The 15,257-nt window shown below is 43.2% G+C and overlaps 3 protein-coding genes across 5 annotated transcripts in view; 1 reads left to right on the top strand and 2 right to left on the bottom strand.

Moving 5' to 3' along the window:
* Nucleotides 1–4,971, bottom strand: part of TRAPPC9 (trafficking protein particle complex subunit 9) — a 264,093-nt gene extending 259,122 nt beyond the window's left edge. For 2 of the 3 annotated variants that reach the window (XM_081874037.1, XM_081874039.1), the window contains exons 1-2: nt 4,832–4,971; nt 1,267–1,867 (exon numbers count right to left, since the gene is read on the bottom strand). In XM_081874037.1, coding sequence (XP_081730163.1) covers nt 1,267–1,850 — 584 coding nt within the window. In that variant the 5' untranslated portion in view covers nt 1,851–1,867; nt 4,832–4,971. Of the gene's footprint in view, nt 1–1,266; nt 1,868–4,661; nt 4,774–4,831 lie in introns of those variants that run through there. The other variant, XM_081874038.1, reaches the window with a different exon arrangement.
* Nucleotides 4,972–6,536: 1,565 nt separating this feature from the next.
* CHRAC1 (chromatin accessibility complex subunit 1) lies at nt 6,537–10,720 on the top strand. Its single transcript, XM_081874867.1, has 3 exons — nt 6,537–6,752; nt 9,236–9,362; nt 9,947–10,720. Exons 1-3 carry the CDS (start codon nt 6,600–6,602, stop codon nt 10,075–10,077), a joined length of 411 nt encoding a protein of 136 aa, XP_081730993.1. The 5' UTR covers nt 6,537–6,599; the 3' UTR covers nt 10,078–10,720.
* Nucleotides 10,247–15,257, bottom strand: part of AGO2 (argonaute RISC catalytic component 2) — a 51,357-nt gene continuing 46,346 nt past the window's right edge. The window contains exon 20 of the transcript XR_014159493.1: nt 10,247–13,479. The gene's annotated coding sequence lies outside the window, so the exon portion shown is untranslated. The remainder of the gene's footprint in view (nt 13,480–15,257) is intronic.

The following is a 15,257-nucleotide window of genomic DNA, read 5'->3' as shown; positions in this document are numbered from 1 at the left end:
GATGAGTTCCACTAAACAGAGTGGATTCTATTTGAAGTACACATCCACATAATTAAACTGTTACTTCTGTAGCAGGGAGACTGTATCAGTCATTTGAGGGGAAAAGTGAAAAGCCCAACCACAAAGGAGAGACCAGACCAGTAGGACAGGAGATGCATACTTCTAATACAGTGGTACCTCAGGTTAAGTACTTAATTCGTTCCGGAGGTCTGTACTTAACCTGAAACTGTTCTTAACCTGAAACACCACTTTAGCTAATGGGGCCTCCTGCTGCTGCTGCGCCGCCAGAGCCCGATTTCTGTTCTCATCCTGAAGCAAAGTTCTTAACCCGAAGCACTATTTCTGGGTTAGCGGAGTCTGTAACCTGAAGCGTATGTAACCTGAGGTACCACTGTATCGCTAAACTGAATGAAGGATCATCCGAAGAGAGCAAGCAGCAATTCACAAGAAAAAGAATGCCCTGTGTGCTCTCTCACATGCAGATGGCAGCACTCTCTAGATGCAGAAATGCATTTTGGACTTGAGTGTTGTGTAAGTCTACAGTATTAGATGATAATCTATAGCATTCCTGTATATACTCACAAGGAATTACTTAAATGCTGTAAACTATTTTACATAAAATCTTCATTTGAACAAAGTTTTGTCTTAAAAAGTATTTCAGCCGTAGAAACCTGGGAGAAGGGGGTAACAGGAGTTGTACCGTATTTTTTGCTCTATAAGACTCACTTTTTCCCTCCTAAAAAGTAAGGGGAAATGTGTGTGCGTCTTATGGAGCGAATGCAGGCTGCGCAGCTATCCCAGAAGCCAGAACAGCAAGAGGGATCACTGCTTTCACTGCGCAGCGATCCCTCTTGCTGTTCTGGTTTCTGAGATTCAGAATTTTTTTTTTTCTTGTTTTCCTCCTCCAAAAACTAGGTGTGTCTTGTGGTCTGGTGCGTCTTATAGAGCGAAAAATACGGTATATCATTATTATTATTGCTCCCCCCCCCACAACAAAAATTCCCATGGTAGATCTTTTCCCCTCAAATATTCTGCCAGTTCCCACACCTCCCCCAGGCTTACATCTACATCAGAAAGAAGTTTATCAAGAATGCTCACAAATGTCAGTTAACAACAGCACCCTGTTACTCATTGTTTTTAAATTGTCAACAAGGCAGCTTTGAGGGACAGGAGCAGTATTTTCCCAGCTATAGCAGGGGACTAGTACCTCTAGCTGGCCAGACAAGAGACATAAATTTTATATCTGTATTTTGTGAAGGTACTTACCTACTATCTGTATCCAGGCCTACAAAATCCTTTTTTTCAAAAGGAACACAGAGAAGTGGGATCTTATCTCCAGACTTATCAGTGGCTCTGTCAAGACGTTTGGATTCTAATACAATGAAGAGAGATTCAATGAAGTCTTCTATCCTCTTTTCTACATTTTCACATTCATCATAACTAGGATAAAATGCCACATCTGTACGAGGTTGCTCTGCAATTTCCCCTTGAAGCCCGAAGACAAATAGCCGAGAATCATAAAGTGTGGAGCCATATATTTCCTTCTGAAGGTGGAATTTTTCAAAGGTCTGAGGCCAATCTTTTGCAGAGGAGCAGTCTGTGATGGTTATGAGTCCCACAACTTTGCGGTGCGTCTGAAAATCCCCCCATTCATTGTTCTCCGGTGGGTAATGATGTCTATAGCGGATGTAAAGGATGCGCTGAGAGTCGCGTACGTTGATCTGACTCACAGTTGAAATCCGCTTGTAGATCTTAAAAAAGCTCTCTTCAGGGACAATCCCAACTGGCTGGACCACAACTAGTAGAGTTTGATGGTCTTCTGCACACTGCATGTAGTCAGGGACACTCATTTTGCATCACCCGTATACTAGTGAAACAAACAAACAAAAATTTCCTGTTAGATTGTTGCAGGAGTACCCATCATTTTAGAAGTTACAAATAGATTAAGGATTAGCTCTATTCTTCAAATTCATTGTCAACTTCAGCTTTATTAAGCAAGTTATCAGATCCTGAGTAGGCTATCACACATCTTTATTTATTCATTTATATCCCACCATTTCTCCAAAAAGCTCAAGGTGACATAAATGTTTCTCCCCTATCCTCATTTAATCCCCAAAGTAGCCCTGAGATAGGTTAGGCTGAGAGGCAGGATTTGAACTGAGTGGGGATTTGAACCCTGGTCTCACAGGTCCTAGTTCAACACGCAAACCACTACACCACACTGGCTACCAAACTTAAATTTCTCACAGTATGCTTTGCTGCTTGTATAGAACGTTCAGATGTAGAAAGACACAGAATGTTCTATATACATAGAAAGCCAGGAGCAGCCCCCAGGGTTAAGAAACTGCTGAGGCAAATTTTGGGAGCCCTATAACTGGGAATATCTTAAATAAAGGAGCTTCTTAAATAAATGGCAACCCAGCCAGATGGATGGGGTATAAATAATAATAATAATAATAATAATAATAATAATAATAATAATACTGTGTCCAGTCTGCAGCAAGGAGAAAAGTGGTGAGACACCTGAGTCTCTACTCCAGGATTTCCCCAGCTGTTTTCAGACTACAACTCCCATCATCCCTCACCACTGGTCCTGTCTAGCTAGGGATGATGGCAGTTGTGGTCCAAAAACAGCTGGGGACCCAAGTTTGGGAAAACCTTGCTCTACACCAGGCTTCCTCAAATTCAGCCCTCCAGATGTTTTGTGACTACAGTTCCCATCATCCCTGACCACTGGTCCTGCTAGCTAGGGATCATGGGAGTTGTAGGCCAAAAACATCTGGAGGGTAGAGTTTGAGAAAGCCTGTGCTACACTAACCTCGAGGGAATTTTGACTTGTCACCCAGGATAGAAGGGAAAGCTGCACCCGCTGAAAATTCCCTCACTGACCCTGAGGTTTTTCTTTAGGGAGGAGTGGGGTGCAAAGCTGTCAACTTTCAGATTTGAAAATAAGGGGTCAGCAGCCTCGAAAATAAGGGGTCAGCAGCCTCACCTGTCCCGGGGACAGCCTACGGAATATCTAACAATCTGGGATAGCAGCGGGAAACGGCACTGGAATAAGGGAATTTCCCGCAAAAAAAGGGAAGGTTGACAGCTATGGCACTGGGTTGGGGAAGGGCACCTAAAACCACTGGAAGGCAAAGTTGGGGAGGGTCCCCAGGGGGTCATCTAGTCCAACTCCCTGCCTCCTAGCAGTGAGGGGGGGGGGATCCTCTTTCTCCTGTGCTGGGAGAGGAGGGCGTGGGGCAGTGGAAGGACAGAAAGCAAGCCCCAGCCAGACATGAATGTGTATGTATATATATATATATATATATATATATATATATATATATATATGAAAGGATTACAGTATTATTAGTTTTATGACATTAACAAAACAATAACAACAATTCGTAATTATAACAGCCTCAGAGGTGCACGATAGGGATGATGGGAGTTGTGGTCCAAAAACAGCTGGGGTCCCAAGTTTGGGGAAACCTTGCTCTATACCAGGCTTCCTCAAATTCGGCCCTCCAGATGTTTTGAGACTACAGTTCCCATCATCCCTGACCACTGGGTCCTGCTAGATAGGGATCATGGGAGTTGTAGTCCCAAAACATCTGGAGGGCAGAGTTTGAGCGTTTAACTTAGGGAATTTTGACTTGTCACCCAGGATGGAAGGAAAAGCTGCACCTGCTGAAAATTCCCTCACCGACCCTGGGGGTTTTTTCTTTAGGGAGGTGTGGGGTGGGGAAGGACACCTAAAACCACTGGAAGGCAAAGCTGGGAAGGGTCCCCAGGGGGTCATCTAGTCCAACCCCCCCCCCCCGCCTCCTAGAAATGAAAAATAATCCTCTTCCTCCTGTTTGGGGAGAGGAGGGCGTGGGGCGGTGAAGGAGAGAAAGCAAACCCCAGACAAACATGAACGCTGCGATATATATATATATATATATATATATATATGAAAGGATTACAGTATTTTATGACCAGTTACAGATAGGTAGCCGTGTTGGTCTGCCATAGTCAAAACAAAATAAAAAAATTCCTTCCAGTAGCACCTTAAAGACCAACTAAGTTAGTTCTAGGTATGAGCTTTCGTGTGCATGCACACTTCTTCAGATACACTGAAACAGAAGTCACCAGACCCTTCTATATAGTGAGAAGGTGGGGAGGGGTATTACTCAGAAGGGTGGTGGGAATGGGTGATTGGCAGATAGCTGCGATGAGCCTGTTGACGACTCTTAACGACTGCAATAGGTCTTACAGGAAGCTGCTGAATTGCAACTTATTACCAAACTTAAAACCATGGAGAGACCTGGTCTGAACAAATACATTGGATTCTTATCTCATTATACACGACAAAGCCATTTTTCACCTTCTCACCCCTTGCTTTTTCCTGTAAGACCTATTGCAGTCGTTAAGAGTCGTCAACAGGCTCATCACAGCTATCTGCCAATCACCCATTCCCACCACCCTTCTGAGTAATACCCCTCCCCACCTTCTCACTATATAGAAGGGTCTGGTGACTTCTGTTTCAGTGTATCTGGAGAAGTGTGCATGCACACGAAAGCTCATACCTAGAACTAACTTAGTTGGTCTTTAAGGTGCTACTGGAAGGAATTTTTTTATAGTATTTTATGACATTAGCAAAATAATAACAAAAATTCGTAAATTATATCTGCCTCAGAGGTGCACGATAGAGGGACACAAGGAAATGAAGGGGCCGCTGAGGTAAAATATCTGTGTGTGAGAGAAGGGGGGAGGTGAAAGTTTGTGAGGCGAAAGCGGCCCCTCCCCCCTCCTCTCCCCCTCCCCCACCGCGATAAAGGGCGGGGGGCTCCGGCTCACTCACTCAGCCCGGGCGACGCAATAGCTCCGCCTCCTCTCGGCCTCTTCCTCAGCGCGCGCGCCCCACAGGCAGAAGGGAGCGGAACTCGCCGGGGCGGGGAGGGAGGGCCTTGACTGCGCAGCCGCCGAGCCGCCGAGACGAAGTACGCACGCGCAGGAGTCCCCACGCGAGAATTGGTCCCGCCCCTCCGTATGGCGTTAAGGCCACGGGACTACAACTCCCGTCATGCCCGGCTATGGGCCACACAGGCTGAGGGCTGGTGGGAGTTGGAGTCGCCCTGCGACTTGTAAAGGGCAGGCGTCTCCCCGCCCCCATCGCTGGCTTAAAGAGGAAACGCTCAGCAAATGGAGCGTTTATTTTATTTTATTTTGCTCCGCACAAACTCTTTGGGTTGCTTCGGGGCGAGATAAAGCGACGGACAAGTAGTAGTAGTACAGGAGTAATAATAATAATAATAGTTGTTTCCAAGTGACGGTTACTTCAGACATTCCAAAGTATTATTATTATTAGTTGTTGTTTAGTTATGTCCGACTCTTCGTGACCCCCTGGACTTGTTTAGAAAAGGCACGCCAGGCACTCCTGTCTTCCACTGCCTCCCGCAGTTTGGTCAAACTCATGCTGGTAGCTTCGAGAACACTGTCCCACCATCTCATTCTCTGTCTTCCCCTTCTCCTTGTGCCCTCCATCTTTCCCAACATCAGGGTCTTTTCCAGGGAGTCTTCCCTTCTCATGAGGTGGCCAAAGTCTTGGAGCCTCAGCTTCAGGATCTGTCCTTCCAGTGAGCACTCAGGGCTGATCTCCTTAAGAATGGATCGGTTTGATTATTTGATTATTGTTAGCCGCCCTGAGCCCGGCTTCGGCTGGGGAGGGCGGGATATAAATAAAATTTTTTTTTATTTATTATTATTATTATTATTATTATTATTATTATTATTATTATTATTGCAGTCCATGGGACTCTTGAGTCTCCTCCAGCACCAGAATTCAAAAGCATCCATTCTTCGGCGATCAGCCTTCTTGATGGTCCAGCTCTCACTTCCATACATCACTACTGGGAAAACCATAGCTTTCACTATACGGACCTTTGTTGGCAAGGTGATGTTTCTGATTTTTCAGATGCTGTCTAGGTTTGTTGGGTTGCTATTTGGGTTGCTTTGGGGCAAGATAAAGCGACGGACAAATAGTAGTGGTAGTGATAATGATAATGGTAATAATAATAATAATAATTGTTTCCAAGCGACGGTTACTTCAGACATGCCAAAGTATTATTATTAGTACTATTGGTTTTATTATTTTATGTATATAAGGCGGTTGGTTAGTGTGGGGCTAACGCCAAGATCGTGGGTTCGATCCCTATAAGGGATATTCTTGCGTTGCAGGGGAGTTAGAGAGGCTTCGACCTCTACAATTCTATACTTCTATATTTATTTACACTCCGCCTTCTCCCCAGAGTGGATTCCAGGGGGCGAATGTACTGTACTGACAAAGATTCTGCGCGGACATAATGCGTATACGCTGCGCTCAAGGTCGCTGTCGAGTGATGTCACAGACGCGCCTTGCGGGACTTGTAGTCTTTCTTAACGAGGCGGGGCTCGCCGCGCATTTGGGCTCGGAGAGAGGGAGGCGGGCTCGTGGCCGCAGTGCACTCTGGGAAAGGTAGTTCCGAACTCCCGGCGACGCCGCAACCAGAGCGGAGACGAAAACTACAAATCCCAGAGCGGGAGGCGAGGCTTCCGGCGGAGGCCGCGCGGTTGTGGGAGGGAGATGGAAGATGGCGTCGCGGGTGAGTGGAATCGGCGGCGGCGGCGGTGAAGAAAACCGTCTGGTGTCGCTGCCGTTGTCTCGCATCCGGGTGATCATGAAGAGCTCGCCGGAGGTCTCCAGTATCAACCCGGACGCCATTTTCCTCACGGCGAAGGCCACGGTAGGGCCCCGGCAGGGACGCTTCTGAGGGGAAGGCGAAGGCTTGAGGCAGCTCCGACGGTGGCAGCGGCTCTCCTGTGGAGACCAAGCTCCTGGGAAGGTGGGGTGGCTTTTCTAAACAAGAGACACATACATACATACATACATACGTATGTGTGCAGTGGTACCTCGGGTTACAGACGCTTCAGGTTACATACGCTTCAGATTATTGTAACTCGCTCTACGTGGGGCTGCCCTTGAGACTGACCCAGAAACTCCAGCGGGTGCAGAATGCCGCAGCGAGACTCCTTATGGGGTCCTCGCCGTGGGATCACATTCATCCAGTGCTTTACCAGCTGCACTGGCTCCCGGTGGAACACAGGATCAGGTTTAAGGTGCTGGTTTTAACCTTTAAAGCCCTATACGGCCTAGGACCCTCGTACCTACGGGACCGCCTCTCCTGGTATGCCCCACAGAGGAACCTACGGTCTGCAAACAATAACATCCTCAAGGTCCCAGGCCACGGAGAGGTTAGGCTGGCCTCAACTAGAGCCAGGGCCTTCTCGGCTGCGGCTCCAATCTGGTGGAATGCTCTGTCACAAGAGACTAGGGCCCTGCAGGACCTGACATCTTTCCGCAGGGCCTGCAAGACAGAGCTGTTCCACCAGGCTTTTGGTCAGGGCGCAGCCTGACTCCCTCCTCTGGCAACCTGCACAGAATTTTGCTTAATCGGTTGCCATTAATTTGATTTTAATTAATTTTTATAATGAAATATTTTGGAATGTGTGATTATTTGATTGTTTGATTATTTGATTATTGTTAGCCGCCCTGAGCCCGGCTTCAGCTGGGGAGGGTGGGATATAAATAAAATTTATTATTATTATTATTATTATTATTATTATTATTACAGACTTCGTTAACCCAGAAATAGTGCTTCAGGTTAAGAACGTTGCTTCAGGATGGGAACAGAAATCGTGCTTCAGGGCGCAGCGGCAGCAGGAGGCCCCATTAGCTAAAGTGGTTCTTCAGGTTAAGAACAGTTTCAGGTTAAGAACGGACCTCCAGAACGAATTAAGTACTTAACCCGAGGTACCACTGTATTCTGTTCAGTCCTACCTCGCAGGGTTGTTGTGAGGAAAGATGGGGACCCCCAGGGGAGTTTTCACGTCTTCCGCCTTGACCTCGATTCGTTAACTTACTCTGTTTCTATGCAAAGTGGCTCCTGAGCAACAATGACATACAGTAATAGAGCATCACAACTACAACGTGAATTATATAAAATCATTATCTAAATCAGCAGTAGATCAAGCGCATTCTATAAAATGCTAGTAGCAAAACAACTTTTTTAAAAGAAAGAAAGAAAAGCTAAACAGCACAATTACACCAAATGTCAACTTTGGAACTCCCTGCCTAGGGAAACCAAACACACTAGCTCCTTGCTGCCCTTCTGCCAGCAGCTGAAGGCATTCTTGTTCCAACAGGCTTTTGGGAACTGGCTGCGTTTGATGCTTTGCTGTGTTGTTGTTTTTTGTAATTATTTTTAGGGTTTTAAGAAATCTATGTATGTATGTTTTAATTGTCAATGATTGTTGCTTTTCTGTGTTTATAGCTGTTACTTTTATCTGTAAGGCAGGAGGCAAAGGCAGGGTATAGCTAAATATGTCTTCTTTCTTTGGCGATCACTCGTAGCCGAGTAAGATTGTCTTCCATAAACACGGTTTTAGCAATAAGTCCATAAGTGATTATGGAGGCCAATTCTGGATCCACACGTCCTTCCACAGTGGGGACATTACTTTCCGGGCGGGAGTTCATCACATTGTGAATTTGCCAAGCGTGCCTTCCTCCTAGCACATTTCTCCCTTGTGTCCTGAGTTCGAGTGTCTTCAAAGCCCATGACACCTTTGGTGAAGGCTGTTCTCCAACTGGAGCGCTCGCAGGCCAGTGTTTCCCAGTTGTCAGTGTTTATACTGTACTACTTTTTTTAGATTTGCCTTGAGACAGCCTTTAAACCTCTTTTGTTGACCACCAGCATTACGCTTTCCATTTTTAAATTCGGAATAGAGTAGTTGCTTTGGAAGACGAATAGCAGTTGGGACAAAAATGATGATAAAAAGTGTAGCTTAGATTCCCAGCCCATGATCAGCCTACTATGGGACATATTTGTATTGCATTGTGGATATCTATTGATTGATGCAATCAATTGTGTGCCACTTTTCCTCCAAGGAACTCGGTGGGGGCATGCACGGTTTTTCTCCTCCCAATTTTCTCCTCACAGATAAGTTAATCTGAGAGTGACTGACTGCCCCAGGGTCACTGAGTGAGCTTCATCACTGGGGAGAGGTTTGAATGCTGGTCCCCCAACACTCTAACCACTGCACCACGATACCTCCTCTTGTTATAGTACCCTCTTTGGTTCCAAGAGGGTGATTGATGTAATTACAATAAAATAGTGTATGCTGAATAATATATACCTGACTCATTGGCATACTATATTCTTATTCTTAGGAGCTGTTTGTCCAGTATTTAGCTGTGCATTCCTACAAGCACGGCCAGGGAAAGAACAAAACGTCATTAACCTACAGTGACTTGTCCCATACAGCAGAGAACTATGATACATTTCAGTTCCTTGCAGGTAGGTCTTTACCCTTATTGGTCATGTAATTGTTGCAGATTTTTGAGTCCCCAATGGCGAAGTTGGTTCTGTTAAGACTACAAACCACCTTAAAAAGTCTCCTGGAACTGTTTTCCACTGATACAAAGGAGGTGGCAAAGAAGGTCGTCTTTGCCATCGCAGTCACCACTTGGTAGGCTCGATGTTAAGCTCTAACTCGTGTTTGGTCCAATTCGGAATGGGTTTTTTGCCACTGGTGCTCTAGCCGTCTCAGCAATTGTTTCATCGCTGAATGAGAGAAACATGAGAGTTATGGATGATGGGCAGAGAGAATGACTAGGATACAGATTTCCTGTTCAAACCCATTCTAGTTTCTAAGTCTTCACGACTCACCTCCTTGTTTGCCAAGTGCTCTTGGACAATCATAGCAGTGAAAATATTTATTTATTTGTTTGTTTGTTTGAAGATTTTTGTAGATGTAAAAGTCTGTGTTGGGTATGTGGTTCCATTGTGAACCTTACACTGGGCCAGACCTTTCCTTACTTATTTTGTAGCACCTGTAAGAATGCTTCTGTAATCATTTAATGAAGGTGCCCTTCTTCCAGATATCCTGCCAAAGAAGATCTTGGCTAGCAAATATCTAAAAATGCTTGAGAGAGAAAAAGAGGGAGGAGAAGAGGAGGAGGAGGCAGAAGAGGAAGAGGATGAAGAAAGTGACGAGGAAGACGCATCTTGAGGGTGACAAATGACTAGACTTACAGCACATCCTTGTTACACATTTACTTGTGTTCAAGTAAAGTCCTGTTATCTCTGCATTGGTTGAAAATTGAACAACTGGATTGCCAGTTTGTTTTACAATATATGCAAGAGCCATAAGTGTGGGACTGAACTTGTGAACACATTTATTTTTATATTATTTACAACTCTTTGTTAAAAGCTTACCAACTACGTGTCAAATATTCTTATCTTGTGGATACTGTCTTTCCAATACAGAGGTTTCTTCCTCTGCCCACATTGGGCAGCTCAGCAGTGACAATGGACCTCCTAATAGGGAACAATTCATTTAACAGCTTCATAGAAACCAAACATAATGCAGAATGTCCAGCCTAGTTGGGAACAAATGGGGAAACTCTTTTCATGTTTTGGGGTTTTTTTAAATTACTACTTGCAGTGATGTTATGCATATTGTTAATGGGGGGGGGATCTGCTCTGCCTCGTGTTAATATGTATATTTTGAAAGGATGTTAAATATAGAAGTAGCATTTCCACAGCAGGGACTCTTTCCCATTTTGAGTAAGAGATGTACTTTATTCTTTAAACAGTGGCAACATTTGTAGAATACGTGTTCTAATGAATGTTTTATAAAAATGAATTCAGAAGATTTTTGTATAAGCACTTTTCCTTTGAAACCTGAACCTGTTCAGGGATTGGGCCAAAGGCTTAGTGAAGGCTGTTTTGTGTGTCTGCGTGATGTAAAACTTAACTGAAGTGGGTAATAGGCGAGCATTCCAAGGCAGGGAGAGTACTAAAATGTGATTTTTGATCCATTTACACTACGTACTAGGCCACCCATCCTCTTGCACCAACTCTGTAGTTGCTTCCATCAACATGTTGAATGATAAGAGATGCTTTGTTTGAAATTGCTTGAAAGGTTTAGTACTAAATGCTTATATAGCCAGCTCATCCATAGGAAAAGAAATTCCTTTCTTAGTCTTTGCTTTTTCCAAAAAAAATGAAGCACTTACTAAAGACTTTGCTTCACCAGCTTCTGTTCTGCGATGACCCACATGGCAGAACCTTCCCTGCTACTCAAGGGCAGGTGCTCTCTCAGGGGTGTCTGCATGTGCTATGGAAGGCACTGGAGGTTGAGTGGTTCCATACCATCAAAGACTTTTAAAAAGTCAAATTGGGACTAGAAGTTTGCAATATAGGTATTACATTATACCCACCCTACAAATTCTCCTGCTCCACTGTCAATCAACCCTCTGAAGTTCTTAAAATATGGGTAGGTTTATATGCCCCTACCAGTTGGTTTGGTAATGGCATATCAGAGCCCTTTCTACAGTGGAACTAAAACTAATTCCCCATCTGAACGAAATCTGGACATTTAGAAGTACTCATGCAGAGGACACAAAGCTTAGCTCAGTCTCCCCCCCAAGATGGGAGAGAGAGTTTGAACAATATACTGATTGAATACAAGTGCAGGTACACTATTGCTCCTGTATCAGTGGCTGTAAGCTCTACCCTCTGAAGCAAACCTGGGAGTTATAAAGATGGAACACACATAGGAAGTTACAGCCATAACATCCTGTGTTTGATAAAGCACCTTGGTCTAGTGATATGTGAGCAAAACAGCATCTATTAAATTGCAGAGATAGCAAGTCATTTTTCTCCTAGGTTCCATGGAAACTGAGCTAATAAGGAAATAGTTTATTCTTATGCACACAATACCAGAATGGTTAAGAATGATCAGATGGTCTGAAAGACAAATGTTCAAACTGTTTCCCAGCAATGGAGTTTGCTATGTGACCTTGGACCAGTTACCATCATGCAGCCTACCTTACTTCATAGGATCAATAATGAAAACTGCCCAGAATGTGTGCATCCACATTCCCACCCTGTAAAAAAATGTATTAATTACACCAGGCATTTGAAACCCATACATAATAGAAAATGGTACATTTGAACTTGTAAATATGAGTAATTTATTGACATACTATGAGGCAGAAACAAAATCGACACCATACAAAATAACTTTATAAAATATCATTCACATCATATTTCATCAAGATTTACATCATTTTGAGCTTGTTACATGTCTTATGGTATGGAGGTAATAAAAAAAACACTACACTAAATCTTTAGTATTAGTTTATAATATATATATATACACACACATACACAAGAAACCAAAACAAAAGTAAAAGGTTAGTTTGTCATGAGTTTATTGCATAAGTAGTGCAAAGTATTTTACTAGCAAGCTGTAAAACAAACATGGAAAGAGGAACCACCTAAGTTTAAAAACAGGACAATAAATGTTGAATTTCACAGTCTTCTGAAGCTTCCTTCAAGAGTTTCTCTCCCTGCATTCTACTCCCAAACACAGCTCCCTCTGTGTTATAATGCATTTGGGGAATTAAAACTACCAAGTTATTCTGAAGGAAATTAGATCTAAAGGGCATATGTTGCTTGAAATCACCTGGTTGCAAACTCAGGGTGGCGTCCAACTAAACAGTTTGGCTAGCGCAAGGACATTTACTGCACAGTGGAATATTCCCATATTCAAGCCTCTGGAGCAGATTTAGGGGGTGAGAGGCAGGGAATTTCCACTGTACAGCTAAAATCCTTGTGCTAGCCAAACTGTTTAGCTGGATCCTGCCCTCAGTTTCCAATGGGGGGTGTTTTGGAGTAGCAATGTGGCTCAGCTGTCCAGTTAGGTTATCCTAACTGATTTGTTAGCTTATTCCTTAATCAATATATAATTATTACAAGTACATGATTGCCTTTTTCCAGTTGGAAAGCAGCAAACGACACCACTCCCATCTCCGATGTTCAATGATTACAAAGCAAGCATACAAACCAAGAGAGAACATATATTGTCTGTTTTACAATCTTAAGTTTCCTTTTTCTCAAAACCTACTTCGTAAAGTCACTACATCCTCTACTGAACAATGCAGGGCAGACTTGATAACAACTACTGAACTAACACCAGTAAAGGGGTAAGAATGTCTAACTAAGTGAAGAGAGACAAACTCTCTCAGTTCTTCAGGGGATCCAACAAATACAAATTAAAAGCCAGGTAGCCTTTTAACAATATATTAAAACTAATGAAAGCCAAACAAAATGCTCAGTGAAATAAAAGGAACAAAATGCAGCATATTCAGGCTCTTGTTTCAATCGTGAGGTACCTGTAAGTCTTATATTCTGCCCAAGTACTATGGTACATTAAAAACATTTTAAAATTCTTAACCATAAGCCAATTTACAGGACACTATTACTGAGAAAGTGCAACAATGCTGATCACTTATATGCAGCATATTAAAAGGTTGGTTACTCTTTTATAAAATATAGCTTTACTTATAGACCCGTTGGGGCAGTTTTGTAACATACACTTTTTTTTCCGGTTGATTGAGTCTCTCTGCAGCAAAAAGAAGAAAAAAAGGAAAAACACCTCCTTTAGGGTATAGCTTAAATCCTGCCACTTAGGAATGTTGGTGTCCCCCGTCTCGCCCCCCCCCCCCCCGCATTTCTTTAATTCCCTCACCCGGATATTAAACTAAATTATCAATTTTTACAGGAAAAGATTCCCATGCTGTATTGGTTACGGTTTATAAAGTCAATTTTTCAATCTTCAAAAACAATAGTATATTACAACTTAGTCTCCCCAAAAAAAGGTAAGTAAAAAAAGTTTTATATAAAAAAGGATATTCAAACTGTTATATAAAAGCATGCAGAAAGTTACTTGGGTGTTTTTATTCCCTTACCTGACATATGCACGCACATCACTTCCATGTTTTACTATATACATGTATACATGTAAAGTAACCTTTGCCAGCCCGGGAGGGCAGCCTTCCAGGTATTGTTGGACTACAAATCCCATCAGTCCCCAGTGAGCAAGTGCTGTTTGGGTGCTGATGGGAGTTGTAGTCCCCTATCTGGAGGGCAACAGGTTAGCAAAGGTTGATGTACAGCTTGAGTATTAGTAGCTACATACACACATCTTCACGCATATTGAGCTTCCCACCCCCGGAACTACCCAGGCCACAGAGATTTCACTAATTAAATGGAGGAAGTACATATATATCTTGTTGTGTACAGATTTGCTCCCTTCGGTGAAACAAATGGGGCGGCCTACATATATTGGCTAGCACATTGGAGCACGCTCATCCCAAGATTAAACTGCTACACTACTTCCTTTTGGGAAAACGCTGAGACGCTCCACAGAGCATGCATGGTTCACGACCATGCAAATGTATGCATAGAATAGTTTGGGATCCGAGTATCAATGTTTTTTTTTTCCTACCGTCTGTCTGTTTTTCAATACTTTTTTTTTCTTAAAAAAAGAACTCTTTCCACATTACAAGCATTCCGTTACGCTGTATATTTATATAGTTTTATTACACACAAAAATACACTTTCGTTAATTTTTCAGAAACCTGACACAGTTTTCAGTTTTGCTGTTAAAAAGGGTTTATAGTTTGTATAGGAGCGTGACGATTTCGCTATGCATTGGGACTCAACACAAAAGGCACAAAGATGAAGAGAGAGAGAAACCAAATGCATTTTTTGTAACACAACCCACCCCCCACCCCCTCCCCCAAACACCCTTGTCTTCAGAGGACAAGTAATCACATACTGTTTGGTCACTTTGGACAATCTCATTTATAATTTGAATAAATTAGCACCCAACTGCTTAGTGTGAGGTAGATCCAAACTGGAAAGAATGCTGGGTCCCCACCACCCCCACCCCCGCCTGCGACTAATCTTGGAGACAAATGGAGTCAATGTCAGTTATGTGATGCAGAAAAACATCACTATGTTTTCAACATATGTACATTTTAAAAAATCATCAAGACTCTTCTTTCAATACAACTACATATCGCTCGGGGGAATGAAGCAACATTAATCCCCTTAGCCCTTTTTTTACAAAAAAATGAATTTCTTCCAATTGCTTAATATTTTCTCCACACATCACAATGTCCGGATTAACGGTGTGGATGGAGCCCCAGTCCAGGAGGTGTAAAATTCTGTAAAAATTGGGATAGAATGACAAGGCTACAGGGCAGGTGCCTCCGTTGCCTCCTCAAAAACACAGACTGGTTTTAAGGATAAGAACAACTTTAAAAAAAAAAAAAATCTCTTGTGCCTTCATGGGAAAGAGTTAAGTCTTACTAAATTACTGTTTTTGCATATTCT

Source organism: Podarcis erhardii, assembly GCF_964252035.2.
Source record: "Podarcis erhardii genome assembly, chromosome: 8".
NCBI lineage: Eukaryota > Metazoa > Chordata > Lepidosauria > Squamata > Lacertidae > Podarcis > Podarcis erhardii.
This window is presented reverse-complemented; position numbering and strand designations above follow the sequence as displayed.

Bases quoted from the DNA above. Each gene is read 5' to 3' on its own strand.
- CHRAC1 (XM_081874867.1), top strand. From the start codon at position 6,600: ATGGCGTCGCGGGTGAGTGGAATCGGCGGCGGCGGCGGTGAAGAAAAC. The intron at 6,753-9,235 runs GTAGGGCCCCGG...TCTTATTCTTAG, and splicing joins TCCTCACGGCGAAGGCCACG to GAGCTGTTTGTCCAGTATTT. The intron at 9,363-9,946 runs GTAGGTCTTTAC...CCCTTCTTCCAG, and splicing joins TACATTTCAGTTCCTTGCAG to ATATCCTGCCAAAGAAGATC.